Genomic DNA, 18377 nt, shown 5'->3' with positions numbered 1-18377 from the left:
GCATTTGACAGTTGAAACTCTACATGCCATTACAAATAACATTACAAAAGAATAGTGATATTCCGTTAAAAAAAAACAGTAAAATCAGCAGAAATTAGAGAAACTGAAGAGAATTTCTTGCATATGAATAGTATTGCCAATGTATTTTATATGGTCACGGCCACGGAGCACGGTAACGTTACTGACGTTTTTCACATGCTCATAACTCCGCTATCATAATAGATAACAAGAAAGAATAAAGGCATGAATTCTAGCTAAATATATTGGGTCTACCAGTTAATTCGTGCGGTTTTTTAAATAAAAATTAATTCTTTATTCAGACAAAAATGGAAACATAAGCTAATGAAAGTATTGCACGTCAGAAGCGACATCTTTTGCCACTATTTTAGCCAATTTTCGGATATCAGCTCGAAAAAGTTACGGTATTTTTGAGGTTATGTAAGGATTTACCATTTTTTGCTTTTTATGAAAATACGTCAACCGTTCTCCACTTAGATGATATTGAATCGTCTGAAACAAGTGGTAGAAAGAAAGCGGAATGTCTGGAGATTACAGCGGGGGCATAGAGCATTTTCGGAATCAACTGCTTGTTAGAAATTTTTGAATTGGCAGCCAAAACGTCATGAATTTTTTTTCCTCAAAAATCGACTTTTTTTAGTGGCAATGACTCATTTTTTCGATTCTGCTGTCAGAAATTGGTGTATACCGATTAGTTATTGTTGGGAACGATTAGAGCTAACATTTTGATAAGGTTCTACCATCTTTCAATAGCCCGTAGCGTCCCCACCCCCGCAAATATCGAAAATCACCCATTTTTGGGAGAGTGATTGTGGCGCCCCCTATAATGACAAGTAGCCACAATCAAAATATGGTTTGATATGCTTGAGTCTATCGAGAAAGGTCCATCCTTCACTATCAGAGTCGACTCGGTACAAGAATAATGTTTTTTTTTCACATTTTTTGGGCGTAGAAAAAAATTCCCCCGCAAAACTCCTTTTTTTGGGATGGAGATAATATATTGCCAAACAATGAAACATGTGTTTGCCTGAATAAATTTCAAGTGTCAGAGGTGGATTTGTGTAGATTTTTACATCTATTGACTAGATCGAGAGGAGAGTATGTGAAAAAATTCGAATATATTTTGAAAGTGGAGAGTATGATTTCTGTTGATTCTATCTGCGTTAAAAGGAAGTATGTTGGCATCCCGTCTAGCCTCCGCGGTTTTTCACGGTTTCCGCGGAACTGATAAAAGATAACAACATAGTGTCTTCGGCAAAGTTGTAGTACTCGAGGTCTTCTATAACATTGCTGAAGACATCTATCTCTTATCTCTTATCAGTTGCGCGCAAATCGCGCACATAAAAAAGCAAATTTTATATAGAACTTTTTTTACTTATCATTTTTCGCGCTTTTCGCGGAACTGATAAGAGATAAGAGATAATTGACTTCAGCAATGTTATAGAAGACCTCAAGTGCTACAACTTTGCCGAAGACACTAAGTTGTTATCTCTTATCAGTTCCGCGGAAACCGCGAGGACCCGCCAAAAATGAACATACTCGCCTTTAACCATTTTTGAGTCGAAAGAAACTTACTCTCCTCTTTCGTAACAAAGTCAGATGAACTTACTCTCCTCTCGATCTAGTCAATAGACATGCTTTTCAATATACAATACCAGGGATTAACAGAAAAAATCGATATTTCTTACTTACGGACTTGTAAAAAAACCGCACGAATTAACTGGTAGACCCAATACTAAAATTCATTTAATACAAGAAACTCTACAGTCTGTGTACTTGTTATGCTAAATATATGCAAAAGAATAAGAAGGTGTTAAAAAAAATGTATGAAAACTTGCGAATTTTCTAGGTATGTTTCACACGCTTATATCTCTACAAAAACCAAAAAAAAAAAGTTCCATTTTATGACTCGATTATTGTTGCCCATTACTCGATCTACATTTTTTGTCTTCACTCTTCTGAAATATCTCTGATAGTGGCCATGTTATGAGCTCATTTGTATGTCAGTAACGTTACACCTCCATGACCGTGACCATATAGACAATATCTTCCTTATAAAATACACTGACTATGCTCAAACGTTGGAGTGCAAGTGTTTTGTTTACAAAAAAGTACCGTTAATCTATCCATAATAAATGTATTGACAATGTATTTGGAATGGAAGGAATTTCGCATGTAAAATACATTGGAAATGCTATCCTTACGGAAGAAAAAAAAATCAGCATTAACTTTTGGAATAAGAAGAAACAATAAAAAAAAGGCTGGTTACAAAACCGTCTAAAAATAAAACAAAATCGTCTAAAAAAATAACAATTTCGTCTAAAGGAAATCGTCCCTTTTTTTAACAAATTCGTCTAAAATAATATTTTTTAAATGACAATATCATCCAAAAATTAGACAATTTTTTTCTTAACCCTCAACTGCATGAATTTTTCCCAGGATGGGAGTACTGGTACTTGGTTGATTTTTGGCCATAGATAACGAAAAAAATATTGATCATCCTAGATTCCTGATGGTTTAGTCAGAAAATGCGTTTGACATAAATCAGAGAACAATCAAATCCATTGTTTAAAAGTGCCAAAAATGTGTCTAATTTTGGAGGGGAGTAATTTAATTTGTCAAAGAATGACTACCAGCTTTGCCCTATTTGAACTTTTCATGATATTTGTACGTGAAATTTATAAGTCCATCTATTGAAAAAACCCAAAATCAATGAAAGTTCAAAGGTTTTCATACATTATCTAAGGTATTTACATGTGACACATACAGCGCCATCTATTGAAAAAAGTCACAATCGTGTCATGTTGAAATAAGACAAAATAACCCAGAAAATGGTTGTCATTCTTTTTGTTTTCCTGCACATTTTTGTTTAAAACGCAACAACCGCACTACATAGATAAATGGTTTCAAAGACAAAAATAAAGAGAAAACATTGATGAATAAATAATCCTTTTAAAGCAATGTGATCTGACGTACGGTTCACATTATACAGGCGTTTAAATGAAGCTCGCCAAAAGGGGGCTTATGCAGTTGAGGGTTAATAAAATCGGGTTTTAAAATAACAAAATCGTCTAAATACGAGTTTTCTGGTAAAATTGACAAAAACGTCTAAAACCCCCCAAAAACATCCATGGACAAAATGTTTATTTAAAGTGACAATATCATCTAAAACACTCTCAAAAATCACAAATTCATATGATATTTTCATGCTGAAAAAATCGCCTGAAATATCCCAACATGATTTGCAAATGAAAAAATACTCTCCGGATTGGAAAGCCATCTTCAGTGTATGTCTTATCAAATTCATTGGGCATGGTTTTGATCATATCACTTTTTGGAATCCAAACATGTGTTTTAAGATTGCTGAGCATCTCAGCATTTCGTAAGGCACGGATATATCCGAGCATATCGACAACGCATACTGTATAATACAGTGGCGTGTGTTGCTACGTGCAGCCGCAACGACTCGACTGAAGTGTGTTCAGTTGATGTGGCTGCACGCAGCAACAACATACACATTCCGGTCAAGTCGTTGCGGATGCGCGTAGCAACGCACGCCACTGTATGCGTCGTCGATATGCTCGGATATATCCGTGCCTTATAAAATGCTGAGATGCTCAGCAATCTTAAAACACATGTTTGTTGGAATCAAACTAAGCTCATGTGGAATGTGTTGTGAAGAGAAAAATAAAAAAAAATCGAATGAATATTCGGCAAAATATGTGATTCTTAAATGAACTTGTTCATAGTCGTTTTTGGCATATTTCAGGCGATTTTTTCAGGATGAAAATATCATATGAATTTGTGATTTTTGAGAGTGTTTTAGATGATATTGTCACTTTAAATAAACATTTTGTTATTAGACGTTTTTGTCAAGTTTGCCAGAAAACTCGTATTTAGACGATTTTGAAAGAAATTATTTTAGACGAATTTGTTAAAAAAAAAGGGACCATTTCCTTTAGGCGAAATTGTTATTTTTATTAAACGATTTTGTTTCATTTTTAGACGTTTTTGTATTCAACGGTTGAATGAATTTCAACCAAAAAAAAAAATGTTCAAAATAGTTGCATTTTTTGACGTAAATACAAGAATTCGAACAAATTTTCCTTGTTCTTGGCCTTCAACTAATTGTGGGGCTGAGAACAAAATTTGGACCGTTCAATGTGTATCTTGCCAACGGTTTTATATTATAAACATCGCGTAAACGAAATCAGGATACAAACTGTGCATTGCACAATCAAATTTTTATTTCTAACCACATAATCGTGTAATGACAACGTTGAGTATTCTTGTTGTTCATAACTCCAGGTTTCACTCATTGAAATACAAAAGGCACGCACAGTACATAAGAGCCAATGTAAAAGTCAATTGATGCGCATAAGTAGCGCCACCTCTAATGATTACAGAGAGTTACCATAAGTCGTATGCAATTGATGTAGAGAAAAAAAAGAAGAAATAGACATTCTATTCATTTACATGGCAATCAGTAGAGATGGTGCTCATGTGCTGATCATATCACTGTTACAACCCTTCGTTGAAATAATGCTATATATCAAAGCCATTTGAATACTATTTCCAAAAAAAAAATCTACTCAATTGAATTTTTCAATCAAACACCAATTCAAAGAGTTGATAAAAGCTTATGATTGATGATGACCTAGAATTTTTTCAGTGGTAAAAACAATTAAATTGAGAATTTATCCCTCGAGACGATATTTTTTTGATTCATCCGCCAAAGTATCCTTGATTTTTAATAACAAATAGCACTGAATATGCACTAAGTATACATGCACCCATCGCTCAAATGCGATTGCCTAGAAAGCGTGAGCTAAAATGTCCCTCTTGCCGTTCGAGAAAACATCTTCACCAAAACAACGTAGAGAAATGTTTCGTGACTACAGCCTTTCCAAAGCAGTAATCGATATAAAATTGGTTGGAGAAACGATTTGTAACGGCAAGAGGGATATTTTTTCTTCCATAGATTCTTTTAAATGATATCTAATGAAGTAGTTTTCGGGGTGAAAACAAATTGTTAGGGCAGCTATAGCTAATGTTAAATTGTCTCAATGATCTAATAATTATTCATTCAAAATATTCAGATGAAATTGATTCAAGTTTTTTTTTGTTACATTGGCGCACAGCATTCAATGCCAAATGTGTTGGTAAACCTGATTTCAACAAACGTGTTGTGTTATTTCATGCATACCAAACGCGAAGCTCTATCGAAAAAATTCAACGAGCTTTTTCCATATTCCATAATAGCATCATACACAAAAATAAGCATTTCCATACCGCCATCGAAATTCGCCCACTTACGAATAAATAAATAAATAAATTTACCGCATTTTATGAGCATAACATAAATTAACGTGAATATTCATAATCAATTTGAATTCAAAAGTGATTAAAGAAAAAGTGAAGATGGTAGAGTTCAACCATCGCTTAATGCAAAGCCGACGTCTTGCTTCTTCAAACTATAGCCTTAAAGAATGAAATCAGAAGATGAATTTAAAAGAATTCATCAAAAAAGTGGTCTCACGATTTGATCAGTGTTCTTGAGTCGAAAACAATGAAGCAAAATGTATTATGTAATCCAATAATTGGTTTTTCAAAGATTCTACAACTTTCTCATCTATATATATATAAAAAAGAGTTGTATGTATGTATGTCACGAATGTTTGGCCAAACCGTTCATTCGATTTGGGATCCAAAGATACCGTTGGAAAGCTCTTGATCTGGAGAAGGTTCCTACAAACATCTTGGTCCATCACGGTCCATCGTGGTCGAGTTAACACGACTTAACACCATTTTTGCAAACAAATATTGCGTGACATAGGATTATTTTATGGTATTTTTAGAAATTGAAAGAAAAACATTTTCAGACATTTCGAGACATTGTGGAATGAGAGATATAAAGTTTTACAGCAGGACATTGCAGCCATCAATTTGTTAATTTAATTCATTAACTCATTATCCGCCAAGAATACATTAAGAAAATTTGTTTTTTTTCTGTTTTTCTTTCGCGTAGCGAAGCGCGCGGGAATCGCTAGTATCACATAAAGTTCCGCTTTGCATCGTTTTCAACTGATCCGACTATGGAAGAGAAATCGAAAGTTGTGTCATGTTTGCATTTTGGAAGTTTGAAATGTTTGACTTTTTTCGAATCTTCCACTAATTATTGTGCCAATCAGTTCATTTTATCGGCGTGATTGGTTTTTTTCCCCAAATTTTCACTTCCTTTTTCAATCACTTGTTCATTTATTGTTCGATGGCATACACTAGAAATAATCCAAAAGTGTTCCTGTAAAAGAATTCTAATGGTGACAATAAAAAGAGTGTGTGTTTTTTTTCTGCGACTTTTTTCAATTTATTAACTAAGTGCTCAGACAAATCTATACAGGATGTTATTTGTATAAAAATGTCTGGTGTTCACATTAAATCATCGATGTATTGGATTGACTTATGCAACTGGAGCAACTGGCAAGTGAGCGCCTTGTGGTTGGAAACCGTTCTCATCAGCAACGTAGTTGACGGTGTATTGTTGACCGTCTGGGCCGGTGTATGAGAATGAACCTTGAACAGCGATGAAGGCTGATGGGTCTTCAGCTGATTTTGGGGCTGGGTTTGGTTTCAATTGTCCTTGTTCTTGGGCCGAGATTCCGTTTGATGTCTTTGATCTATATGCAGCAAAGAAAATGAAAACAAAAAGTTAATTAGTCCATGTGTAGTAGGAAAACCATGGTTGATATCAATAAGCGGTAAGAAATAAAAAGAGTATATAATTCGTTTCACTTTTCTCGATATATCCGTATTGAAACTGTCCCATCGTACGTGAGAAAAGTGGAGAAATTTGAATGTTGAATTAGTTCGGGAACTTCGTATCACGGAAAGCTCCGGTCAAATGAATCGAACCAATCAGCCGAAACAAAACAAAAGCAGTGGAATTGATTTGAAAACTTACGAGTATTGGAAGTTTCCTTGTGGGTCGATGTCGGAGTTTTGTTCGACGATGGTGGCTTGAGCGTCAGCTGGGTTGCTTTGTGGAGCGGCCAAAGCGACGGCGAAGAGGGCGGCGAATACGATAACGAATTTCATTTTGATTTTTTTTTCACTTGTTACTTGCTGAACAGCTAGTTGAAATGTGATGTCGAATGAAGATTCGCGATCGCCTTTTATACACAAATTTTGTCGCTTGATAGTTCCAAAGCGTTGTGCGCATGCAGTCCGCTTTTTCGTCTTATGGACATTCAGCCTTCTACTTCTTTTTCAACGTTGTTTCTCTCTCGCTTCGGCATCCAGTAATATATTTGAATGTTAATCTAAAAGCTCGTTAGTCGCCGAATATATCATTCAGTTTAATGTGTGAATCACCTTTTTCTGGTTTTATTATCATTTTTTTCTTTACTCTCTCTCTGTGTGTATATCATACTCCCGCCGTTTGACATGAATATCATTTCGAAAATTTTAAACAATAACTAAATACGAAACAAAAAACACATTTGTGATGAATATTTATCAGATCGCCAGCAATATGATATGGAGCGTCGCATATACTACCATTGTATTATGTGCTTAAGTGTGTGCATAGATTTGGTGTTGAATTTTATCGTTGATGGACGAACGAACGTAATAAATATAACGAATTTTTCCCAAATTAGTAAAATGACTCTCATTCTTTAACCCATTGAAAATTCTTATTTTTTCTGGTATTCTCGCAACAAGCTAGTAAAACCAATCATACGATACAAGCATAAACGTCAACACTAGTGCAGACATCCGTGAATTTATTATCTTTGTTGTCTGTTTTGCACATAAAAAAAAATATTTAGTTCATCTCAATCTGAATATTTTAATTAGAACTCACTGCATTATAATGTTGATAACTTGGAATTGTCTATCGGATTAATTAATTTTGAATAGAAGGATTCGGATTTTTTTCATTCGTTACATTTTTTTTGTCTGATCGTCGTTGTTGTTGTCGTCATCGTCGTCGTCGGTGTATCTTATCATTATCAAATATCAGCTAATGTGTGTAGAAAAAAAAAGAAAATGTTTGAAGGTCAGAATACATTATGTGGTGCCATTGTGTGAATTTTTTGGGTTCAAAATCAAAACGGAAAGAGTTTGAAGATTGAGCCATGTTCATCAAAACTGCAAATGAATTATCATAATACATCTTTCAGACTATGAACAACGGGAATTTTTCTTAGTTGCGCAATGCATACACATTTCTTTCTCGAATTGAAGAAAAAACGAAGCTAAGAAACATTTGAATTCAAATGGGATGAAGACTGAATATATATTTGTGCAGTATACAACACCGATTTGTACATTGGTGGAAACAAAGGGATCACATAGCAAATTAGATAAGACTTATCTCTCTCTAGTTTCTAAAATCTAATATCTAGGCTCATCCACTGAAGACTTTTTTCCACTTTGCAAAGTAAGTACTTATATTTTATGACAAAATCCCTCTTATGCCGTGTGTAAGTTGTAATGTAATGTAATGTATGCTTTTAAAATATGCTAACACACGGTGAATTAAAGATAAAATGATGCGATAAATTCAACGAAATCACACAGAAAAAATTCGTTGAATTTATCGAGTGCATTCTTCATAACATCAATCAGAGTAGCGGCTCTCTCCGCAGTCAAAACAATTGATTTTGTTTCAAAAATCTGAATTTTGTAAAAATAAAATGAAATACAATATTCGTGTTTTAAAAAAGTCTCTTTTCGTTTTTGATGTTTTTTTTTTCTCTAATAAATGTGGGGTAAAGCTATTTTTCGAGAGCAGACTCTCTCTCTCTCTGTGTTTCCGTCTCTTTCCATCTCTTTTTCAATGGATACAATGCAATAATGTTCGGCACCAATGGAATTTTTTTACCCTAGGTGTAATTGAATGGTTTCGAGCGAAAATGTAATACAGAAAAGTTGAGCGGAAAAATTTCAAATGAAAAGGGATAGCTATATACATTACCGTGCAAAAGTTTGGAACCACTGGGTATTTTCCATACAAATTGACCATTTTTGGTGGACTCATTAACATATTTCGGAAACACCTGCACTCTTGAAATTTTGTGCATAGTTTCTACAACGTTTCAATGGTAAATCACAGAGGTTTCATCAAAAAATATTCACGTATTTAAAAAAATATATCAATTTGAATTTGATCTGTTTTAATCTTCATACAAATTTGATCATGAATATTTTTTTGATGAAACCTCTGTGATTTACTATTGAAATGTTGTAGAAACTATGCACACAATATCAAGAGTGCAGGTGTTTCCGAAATATGTTAATGAGTCCACCAAAAATGGTCAATTTGTATGAAAAATACCTAGTGGTTCCAAACTTTTGCACGGTAGTGTAGTTCACTATTGTTTACTATACAGTTTACTATACAGCTATCCCTTTTCCGCTCATTCATCATCGACATTTTTCCGCTCAACTTTTCTGTATTACATTTTCGCTCCAAACCATTCAATTGTGAATAAGTTTGATAAAAAAAAATTCCATACTAATAGCAACCTTTGTTCAATGTCCAAAAATTCCAATCATTCGTTTGGTTTCAGGTTGAAATGCACATACATCATGTAAAGATGTTATCGCCAATATCCAGTTTAAATTATTCCATGGCAGCGCAAAGGTCACCCTGAAAACCAACAAATCACCGTCTTCAAAATGCTATTCTAAATTGAGTGAATCCGTCACCTAATTCGCATTTTGTTTGCATTTTTACGATCCCAAAAATAGCGAGAAAGAAGAAAAAACGAAACAAAAACTGTTGTTGGAATTCTTGATTATAAAAGATAAATGTTTGTGGTTTCATTGGCAACAAAACGGATCTATTTCCTCTGATGTCGATCTGATTTCCGGCCATTCACTATCCTCATATTCCAATTGTAATTGTCCATTTTTTTTGGCTACTTATGTCAATTGCACTCTGCTGCACTGATTGTTGCAAAAGAATTGAGCAAATAAAAGAAAATGTTTTTGATTTTTTCTTTAGATTTTGTTTTCTTTATTATCTAACGTTCAAGACCAGTCACTACATGATCTTGTTTGTATGGCTTGTCCGAATTTTTTTTGATCCCTGATCGTAGACATGCTTAAGCAACTGGGGCAACTGGCAAATGAGCGGCTTCTGGTTGGAAACCGTTTTCATCAGCAACATAACGGACGGTGTATTGTTGACCGTCTGGGCCGGTGTATGAGAATTGACCTTGGACAGCGATGAAGGCAGCTGGATCTTCAGCTGATTTTGGAGCTGGGTTTGGTTTCAATTGTCCTTGTTCTTGGGCTTCAATACCGTTTGAGGTCTTTGATCTAAGGAGAGAAAAAATCATGGACAAATTAAAATTTGCTTTCAAACTTTACAAAATTCTGGCAAACAGTTTGGTTTAACTTTTCTAAAAAAAAATCTGCAATTGAAATTATAGCCCATCGTATATGAGAAAAGTGAATGCAAACAGTGAAACTACGACATGTAAATTAGGAAAGAAAATGTATTTAAACTTACGCATATTGGTAGTTTCCTTGTGGGTCGATGTCGGCTTGTTGGTTCACAATGGTGGCTTGAGCGTCAGCTGGGTTGCTTTGTGGAGCAGCGAAAGCGACGGCGAAAAGGGCAGCGAATACGATAACGAATTTCATTTTAATTTTTTTTTTTTTGAGGTTTCACTTGTTGCTTGTTGAAGAGCTAGTTGAAATGTGATATCGATGGAAGAATGTCATTCGCTTTATATACGAAAAAATATTGTAGCGGTCTACAACAGTTGATGTTGTGCGAATGTAGTGCACCATCATTATCAACATCATCATTTTCATTCGTTAATGGCTATTTAGCCTTCTGCTGTTTCTTCTTCTTCTTCTTTCAACTTCCCAAGTATACCAACCAATAGATATGAATATTAATATTGCCCTTTGTCTGGCGTATGTGTGGTGTTACTCCAGCTTATTGCGCGCACTATCTCAAATCTCTTAATTTGAAGGAATCTTTGACTTTGCTACGATTATAGCAGCAGCATCAGTATCGAGGAGAGTAGTGAAAAAAAAATAATTAATGAATATTTATCGGATCACATTGTATCATGTGCGCAGAGAGATGATATTTTGATGAAGCTAAAATACGTTATTGAATGTGTGTATGCGACGAATCCAAGCGCGCATTTTTTTTCTCTCGTACCTCGAATCGATCGCATTGATGGCAGATATCACATCGTTGGTCCAATTTTTGTTTGTCGTCCATCGTCACACTCTTCTTCTGTTTCGTCTATTGAATAAAATGTGTGAAGGCCGGCATACGTTATGTGTGTTTCACTTTCAATAAAAACGTGCGAAATGAAAACGAAACCAATAATCACCATAAATGCTATAAACACATACACAAAAACCGCTGAACTCCGACCAGCTCTTTCGTACACGCACACAAAATAACTCGTCAAATTTTCATTTCTGCAGAACTGTATCAGCATCAAGACCATGAATGCTGAAGCTTAGACTCTTGTATCGTTTTTTTTTTAATCTGCTATAAATTAACTTTATTTATTTTTCCCAATATTACGACGATTCTTCGTCTTTGTTTGGCATTTTTGCACGCGTTTGTTTGGCATGGACAACATCGACATGGGTCCATGGTTTTTTTTTTCTCTATTTCTCTATTTCTTTGCCACCCAGAGATATGTATTCAAATTGAACTTAAGGTGATAACGATAGAAACCTTCATCCCAAAGAGAAAAAAAAAGTCATGTGTTAGCCACATGAAACCATCGAAGATATCGACCAACCAACCAACTTACAAACAAATAGAAAAATCAACGACACGCTCATGACAAATATGGACAACAGATCTTGACTCGATTATGAATATAAATAAATTATTTTTAATATGTTTTAGTTAAAAGGTTACGATATTATACATGCGGATTATTGCTATAGTTCCGAACCGCACATTTTATGTGCGTGGAGGAATCGTTTCGTTCGTTGTGCGTGTGCTACGAGAAGTATTGCATCGAACAAAATGGTACTACTCCTGGTGCTACTCCCTTGTCACCTCCCCAATGTTCGAATAACGCCATACGCACATCGCAATTTTGCACATTTTTCATAGTAAACAAAGTATTTTTTGGGGCAGATAGGTCTTGATCGATAGGATTTGTTCCCATCTACATTGCCTAGTATACAGTTATGTGCTTTTTGAAGTTTGGCGCGACGTTATAGTGGTCCGAAAAAGGAGATGTCATGAAATTTTGGCTAGTAAAACCAATACTTTTCCTTAACAAACAAAGTTTGCGGAAAAGAAAAAATCAAAGCAAATCGAATCAAACTAAAAGTGAAAAAATAATTTACGACATTTTATTTTTCATATTTATACTATGTAAACTAGTTTATAAGGGCGTACGTGTTATTATACATTTGCCAAACGAAATAAATAAATAAAATATTCCGTTGATATGCCGTTGACTAAAATGCCAAAATGTGATAGGAACATTTGGATTAATTTACAACGAATTTCAAAAATATTGCCTATTAAATTGCGTCATCGAAGAAATGGTTTATGAAATGGGCTCGAAATTAAGCAGATTTTCGTGTGAATTTACACTTGGATGTGAAGCGACGATACCTTGGATTTTAATTTATCACATTGATTCACTCACAATTTTTCTTTGCTTTCAATTTGATCACATTTGGGGTTGATTCAAGGAAAACAGTCGGTCTGGTTCGGTCCGGTACGGTCCATTTGTTGATTTTGCGATATACCGTTAAATCGATCGTTTGAAATGATATCATCGAATGTAATCAATCGATCAAAGTGATGCAGTGGTCACCTATTGCATTAATGCATTAATAACACATAAAATTTTGGCACATCACCAATCTAGAGAGTATCGCATCGCATCTGTCATCATCATCATTCGTTAACGAGTTGGTTGGATGAACAAAAAGAAGAAGAAAGAAAAAAAAAACAAGTTTGTCGATTTCGTATTCACCCACTGCATTTTGATGATGATGGCATATGCCATATATATTATGCCATTAAAATTACTCAATCCAATTTGCACTGTCATTTCATTCAGCCGCAATCGAAAATCGTCGGAATATTTTGGTAAAATGTTGACCCGATCACAGGGTTTATGTAATAGGTGTGTGTTTTTTTCGCCAAACTTTGAAGCTATATATAAATCTTCAAATTCCAAAAATGCACACCCAAAAATTATCATAAGCCGATGAATGTGATAACGAAATTTCACTTTGGCTGTTTTTTCTTTCTGTGTCTTCATTTTGGGCGAAAATTTGCCACCGCCAAAGAAGGTGCATTTGAAATGTTAACTATAAAATGGGCTGATGACGAGGACAACGGCATCAGTTTATTTTCAGCTGTTTTCAGTCAAGTATCCCACAAAAATCAATCAACATGAAAGTCTTCGTTGCTTTGGCCATTCTCGTAGCCACTGCTGCTGCATTCCCACAATTCCAACAACCACAACAATTCCTACCACAACAACAATACCAATCACAGGACGCCACCGCTACCGTTGTTCAGAATGAAAACACCAACATCGGAGTGGGTGATTACCAAGCCAGGTAATGCAACTGTTATTTGCAACAAAAGTGAACGATTCTTTAATTGTTACTCAGTGTCCAAACGTTCATTCAGATCAAAGTGATATGGTAATCTCTGATTTGGCCAATTTGGCATACAGAGATTCAGTTCCTTTCATTTTTTTTATTGTTCCGTTTTCTTCAATGTTTCGTTGCATAAATTGTTCCAGTTCTCGAGAGAAAAAAATCACAGCTCTCTCAAATCGAGCTCAAATTAATTGGAAAATGATCGAAAAATGTTTTGAATACAAAACTCAAGTGGTTAACCAATCAATATCAACATTTAAAATTCCAATATAGAAAAGAATTGGGTCAAATGAATCAAATAATACGAAAATTGAAAAAAAAATTATTCATAAAAGCGAAATGTTTGTGTGTAAAAATCACCCGAAAATAGAATGCAACAATTGATTAAACCATTTGAATTCACTTTGTTTGCAGATATGCCACCAGCAACAACATCCAAGCTGATGAAGCCGGTGAATTGCGCTCGGGACCAGAAGGCCCATTCTTGGCCAAGCGTGGTTCATACTCATTTGTCGGTGCCGATGGCCAAACTTACACTGTAACCTACACTGCTGATGAAAATGGATACAGACCCGAAGGTGCTCATTTGCCAAAAGCTTTTGTTTAAGTTGTTTTAACTGAATTAACGAAGAAAACCATTCTTCAATAAATTGTTATTCACAAAGTGGAATTGTGAAATTATTGTAAAAACAGAGAAAAAAAAACCGTCTTTCATTGAATTTACACGATTTTTTTACGATTTGGAACATCTTTTCAACTACATTACCAATGTGAGCAGAGATGATGAGGTCGATTTTTATAGTATGTATAAAGTACAATATGCAATGTTTATTTCAGTGACTGTTGCCTACTTCGATGGTTTCTGGGAAAATATATGTCCCGTAGCCAAATGGCTACGAGAGAAATATCACGATTTTTTTTCTTTGCATTTTTCGTGCATTCATATGAAACAAAAAAAACAGCTTCAAGGAATTTTTAAAACCGACGTGTTTTTATTTGATTTTCGGTCGTTGAAACTGTATAGAGTTCCGTTTGAATATAAGTTTTTTTTTTAAATAAAGAAATTCATTTTTTCATCATTTTCTATCAAAAATTAAGATGATTTATAAAAGTAAACAAAATCTATCATTTAAAAGCATAAACAATCTAAAAATTGGATCAATTGACAGCTTAAAATAAAATCAAATCAAAGTAATATGCAAATGAAGTGACATTAGGAATGCAAAGCCATACCACGTATAAATATGTTGAAATTTGAATTTGGTTTCGTGTCACAAAGGCATATTAATCATTTATATATATATATACAAAATAATGGGAATCGCAGGTGATACAGATCATAAATAGCCATTAAATAATGCGTTAGAGCCATAAAAAGAAACCTCCAAATGCGAATCATTGTGTCGTACCAAAAATCCATTAAAAGTCGTTTGAACACTATTAAATGGGTTTGATGCCAATTTTAATTGGTGCGGTCAATCATAAGATGGTATTGTGAGTAAAGAAAAAAAAACCGTGCGATGATGAGTGCATTAACGATGTTATGACATGAATGTGTCCAGTATTTTAAGTCCGTTCGGATGATGTACGGTTGATTTTGGTTGGCCATGTGACGATCGGCACTGGATCAATCAAACATTACCGAAGAAGTTGACCGAAAGTTGAACCGAAACAGCCGACAGAAATCATCATTTAATAATTATATGCTAATGGGATGACATTTACACCATATGTATCATTGTCGTCGTCGTCGTCGTCGCAAACTAGTTTGCGCGGTAAATATCAGGTTTCTTTTTTTTCTGGTACAGCACAAGGAAAATATAGTGTAGTCGACCACATAAAAAAGCAGTCCACTATGATTTCGCATAAAAAAAGCATAAAAAACAATGAACTAAAAAGAGATACGCCAAACAAAGAGCAGCAAAACGAAGGAGTGAGAAAAAAAAACGCACAACGAATGCGCAAATATGTGTCAGTTTAGCTGTGATGGACCGAAATATCGATTTGATTCGATAAAATTGCTTTTGGCTTGTGTTCGCGTAAGCATGACACCAAAAATCAGCTGACGAGTGAGCAAACAAACAGCAAACAGCATTTATGTGGTTAATTAAGTCGATAACAGTAGCAGCAGCAACAGCAACGGTAGTTGTTAGTAATGACAAAGAAATACCTCTAAAGCGACACATTTTTAGCATATATTATATATACTATAGTGTCCAAGGTCGACTGATTACGGCACTCGCTCCAAAAATAACCGGCCACCAAATTTTCAAACAAAGAACAATTCTGTTTCTAATTCTTCTGCCGCTGTTACTGCTACTGCTATCGTCGCTGATGCAGTTGCTGTATGCGTTGTCACATTATTAGTTTTGTTGGTTGGGTTTTATGTGACGTTGTTCGGTTTGATTTGGCTTTCGTGTCACGCGCTCATTTTATTACGTCTTTATTGATGCGGTTCCAACTGCTTCTTGCTGCAATGCATTCAATCTGGTCGGGTGTGTTTATTTGAGTTAATTTGGACACGTGAGATGATGATGATCGTTGATAATGATGTTAATTCTTCAGCGACAAATGTGATCGCCGAATACGGTGGAAACACCGTCGTAAAATCGTACACATTCTAACAAAATGGCATGATTTCCGTATTTTTTTCGAGCGGCAAATTTAGTTTTCTTAATTGGAAGCATCCGATTGAGACAAATACTCATTTATATTCAAATTATTCAAATATTAGGACAACATTAGATTAAAATCGCTTGGCTGTCCAATAAGACTGTTTCAGCGATGTGGTCTCTTCTTTTTCTTTATCATTTTTTTTTTTTGGTTTTCTAACGCGCGTCTAGATACACTCGAATGGGTTGTTCGCGCTATCAACCATCTGTACAGTAGTGCTGATGCTGATGATGCTGGTTCACAGTCGATAGGCCGGCAAAAATGAAAACAAAGCAGAACATAAAAATGGTGTGGTGCGATAGTACACGTCAATTTACATGCAAATTTGTTTTCCATCGAATTCGCCGAATTGGACAACAGAACAACAGATCCGCATATTTTTATGATTATGCTGCTGATATGCAGAGAAGACACAAATTCGGATGGAATCAAATATATTCATAATGGCCAGATTCTAGCTGCTCTACAACCAAACGAAATCCGAAAGAGAAACTTTTAACGTAACTTACATCATCATCATTATCTCACTTTTCTTTGTGGTCACACACAGCCACCGGCTGTCAACTAATGGTCCAGAAACAAATGGAAAAGAAAAGAAAACGAAATAAATATATATAACAATACATGCATATCATTATTATTATTAGTGCCAAAGAAATGTCAATATTGAACGGCAATTTAACCTTCTCAATCCAAACTGGTTAAATAGCGCGAGCTATTTGGCGTTTTGGAAACTGAAATTAGCAACAATACACACTTTGCCGCGAACGTTTGCGCGCGAACGGACACACACACACACACATTTACACGCTCATACACATCGATGGCGAACAATCGATTAACGAATAATGAAAGAAAAAGTCACACAAATGCTAAATATTATGGATTTTAGCGGCAACGGTGATGGGCCACGGCGACAACGACACATAAAAACCCGAATATAGCAACTCTATCACAATCTCGGCTGGTTTTGTTGCTTTGTTTTATCGCAAACGAATGGACAAGCGCGCACGCGCACACTCGCCCGCCCGCCCAACATATCGTTCGCGCTCTCAAATAATGATTTGGTCGGTTGGTCGTGTATCGTTTTCATTGTTGGTTTAGTTGCAGACCAGAGAATCACGTATATAAATTAACGTGCAATTCTTTTCGATCGGCACAGTGCATTCTAATCGATTTGCCTTATCACTTTAAACATATAACGAAGATGAAATCGCTCATTGTTTTAGCTGTCCTAGTCGCTGTCATTGGGGCCCTTCCAGTCGACCAAGATCATGCTGCAATTATCTTGAAATCCGAAAACACAAACATTGGTGCGGAACTAATTATTACACATTTTTTTTTCCAATTCAGAGACACAAAAAAATGTCACAAAGACAAAAGATTTGCTGATTTGTATGTTTATTTATTTTCAGGTGTGGACAATTGGAAGTGGCTGTAAGTAAACAGCAGTAATTTAGATCGAAAACTTGGGAAAAAAAATGAACCAATCCTAAATTATGCAGTATATTTGAATGCGATTGAATTTTAAATTGCAATAGAACAGTGGATTGATTTTTTTTAATCGCATGTCTTTTTGCTCGTTTTTTTGTTTGTTTGTTTGTTTGTTTGTTTGTTTGGTGCTGTATTATAGTTCGGAAACGTCAAACGGAATCGCTCAACAGGAAAGCGGTGAAATTGTTGACCGTGGCTCGAAACAAGAAGGTATTGCCGTTCGCGGATCATTCACCTACACCGACCCAATCACAAAACAACAATTTACCGTAACATATGTTGCAGATAAGAACGGTGAGTCTCTCGTACATTCATCATTAATGAATATTCCGAACGCATTCGTCGGACATATTATTTTGTTAATCTTCTGATTTGATTCGGAGTTTTTGCATTCTAATTAACAAATCCAAACGTTTTTATTTCGCCCAATTTATTCTAGGTTTCCAACCAACTGGCTCTCACTTACCTGTTCCACCACAAGCTTAGATGTTAATTAAAATAAGCAAAAAAAGACAACAGAATAAAGATTATGCTGCTCGACAAACACAATAAATTTTATT

At 35.2% G+C, this 18377-nt stretch overlaps 3 protein-coding genes across 3 annotated transcripts; 1 reads left to right on the top strand and 2 right to left on the bottom strand.

Annotated features, from left to right (window-relative positions):
* Positions 1-6362: 6362 nt before the first annotated feature.
* LOC129576820 (larval cuticle protein 65Ag1-like) lies at positions 6363-7165 on the bottom strand. The gene is made up of 2 exons (XM_055462542.1): positions 6980-7165; positions 6363-6695 (listed from the first exon to the last, which is right to left on the bottom strand). Exons 1-2 carry the CDS (start codon positions 7111-7113, stop codon positions 6479-6481), a joined length of 351 nt encoding a protein of 116 aa, XP_055318517.1. The 5' UTR covers positions 7114-7165; the 3' UTR covers positions 6363-6478.
* A 2918-nt stretch (positions 7166-10083) lies between these two features.
* On the bottom strand, positions 10084-10717 carry LOC129576819 (larval cuticle protein 65Ag1-like). The gene is made up of 2 exons (XM_055462541.1): positions 10541-10717; positions 10084-10347 (listed from the first exon to the last, which is right to left on the bottom strand). The coding sequence occupies exons 1-2, from the start codon at positions 10672-10674 to the stop codon at positions 10131-10133; spliced, it is 351 nt and encodes a 116-aa protein (XP_055318516.1). The 5' UTR covers positions 10675-10717; the 3' UTR covers positions 10084-10130.
* Positions 10718-17332: 6615 nt separating this feature from the next.
* Positions 17333-18318, top strand: LOC129576818 (flexible cuticle protein 12-like). Its single transcript, XM_055462540.1, has 4 exons — positions 17333-17636; positions 17739-17760; positions 17957-18111; positions 18257-18318. The coding sequence occupies exons 1-4, from the start codon at positions 17531-17533 to the stop codon at positions 18301-18303; spliced, it is 330 nt and encodes a 109-aa protein (XP_055318515.1). The 5' UTR covers positions 17333-17530; the 3' UTR covers positions 18304-18318.
* The last annotated feature ends 59 nt before the right edge of the window (positions 18319-18377 follow it).

Source organism: Sitodiplosis mosellana, unplaced genomic scaffold, assembly GCF_009176505.1.
Source record: "Sitodiplosis mosellana isolate CC-2019 unplaced genomic scaffold, AAFC_SMos_1.0 Smas_scaffold_6191, whole genome shotgun sequence".
NCBI classification, from domain to species: Eukaryota; Metazoa; Arthropoda; class Insecta; order Diptera; family Cecidomyiidae; genus Sitodiplosis; species Sitodiplosis mosellana.
This window is presented reverse-complemented; position numbering and strand designations above follow the sequence as displayed.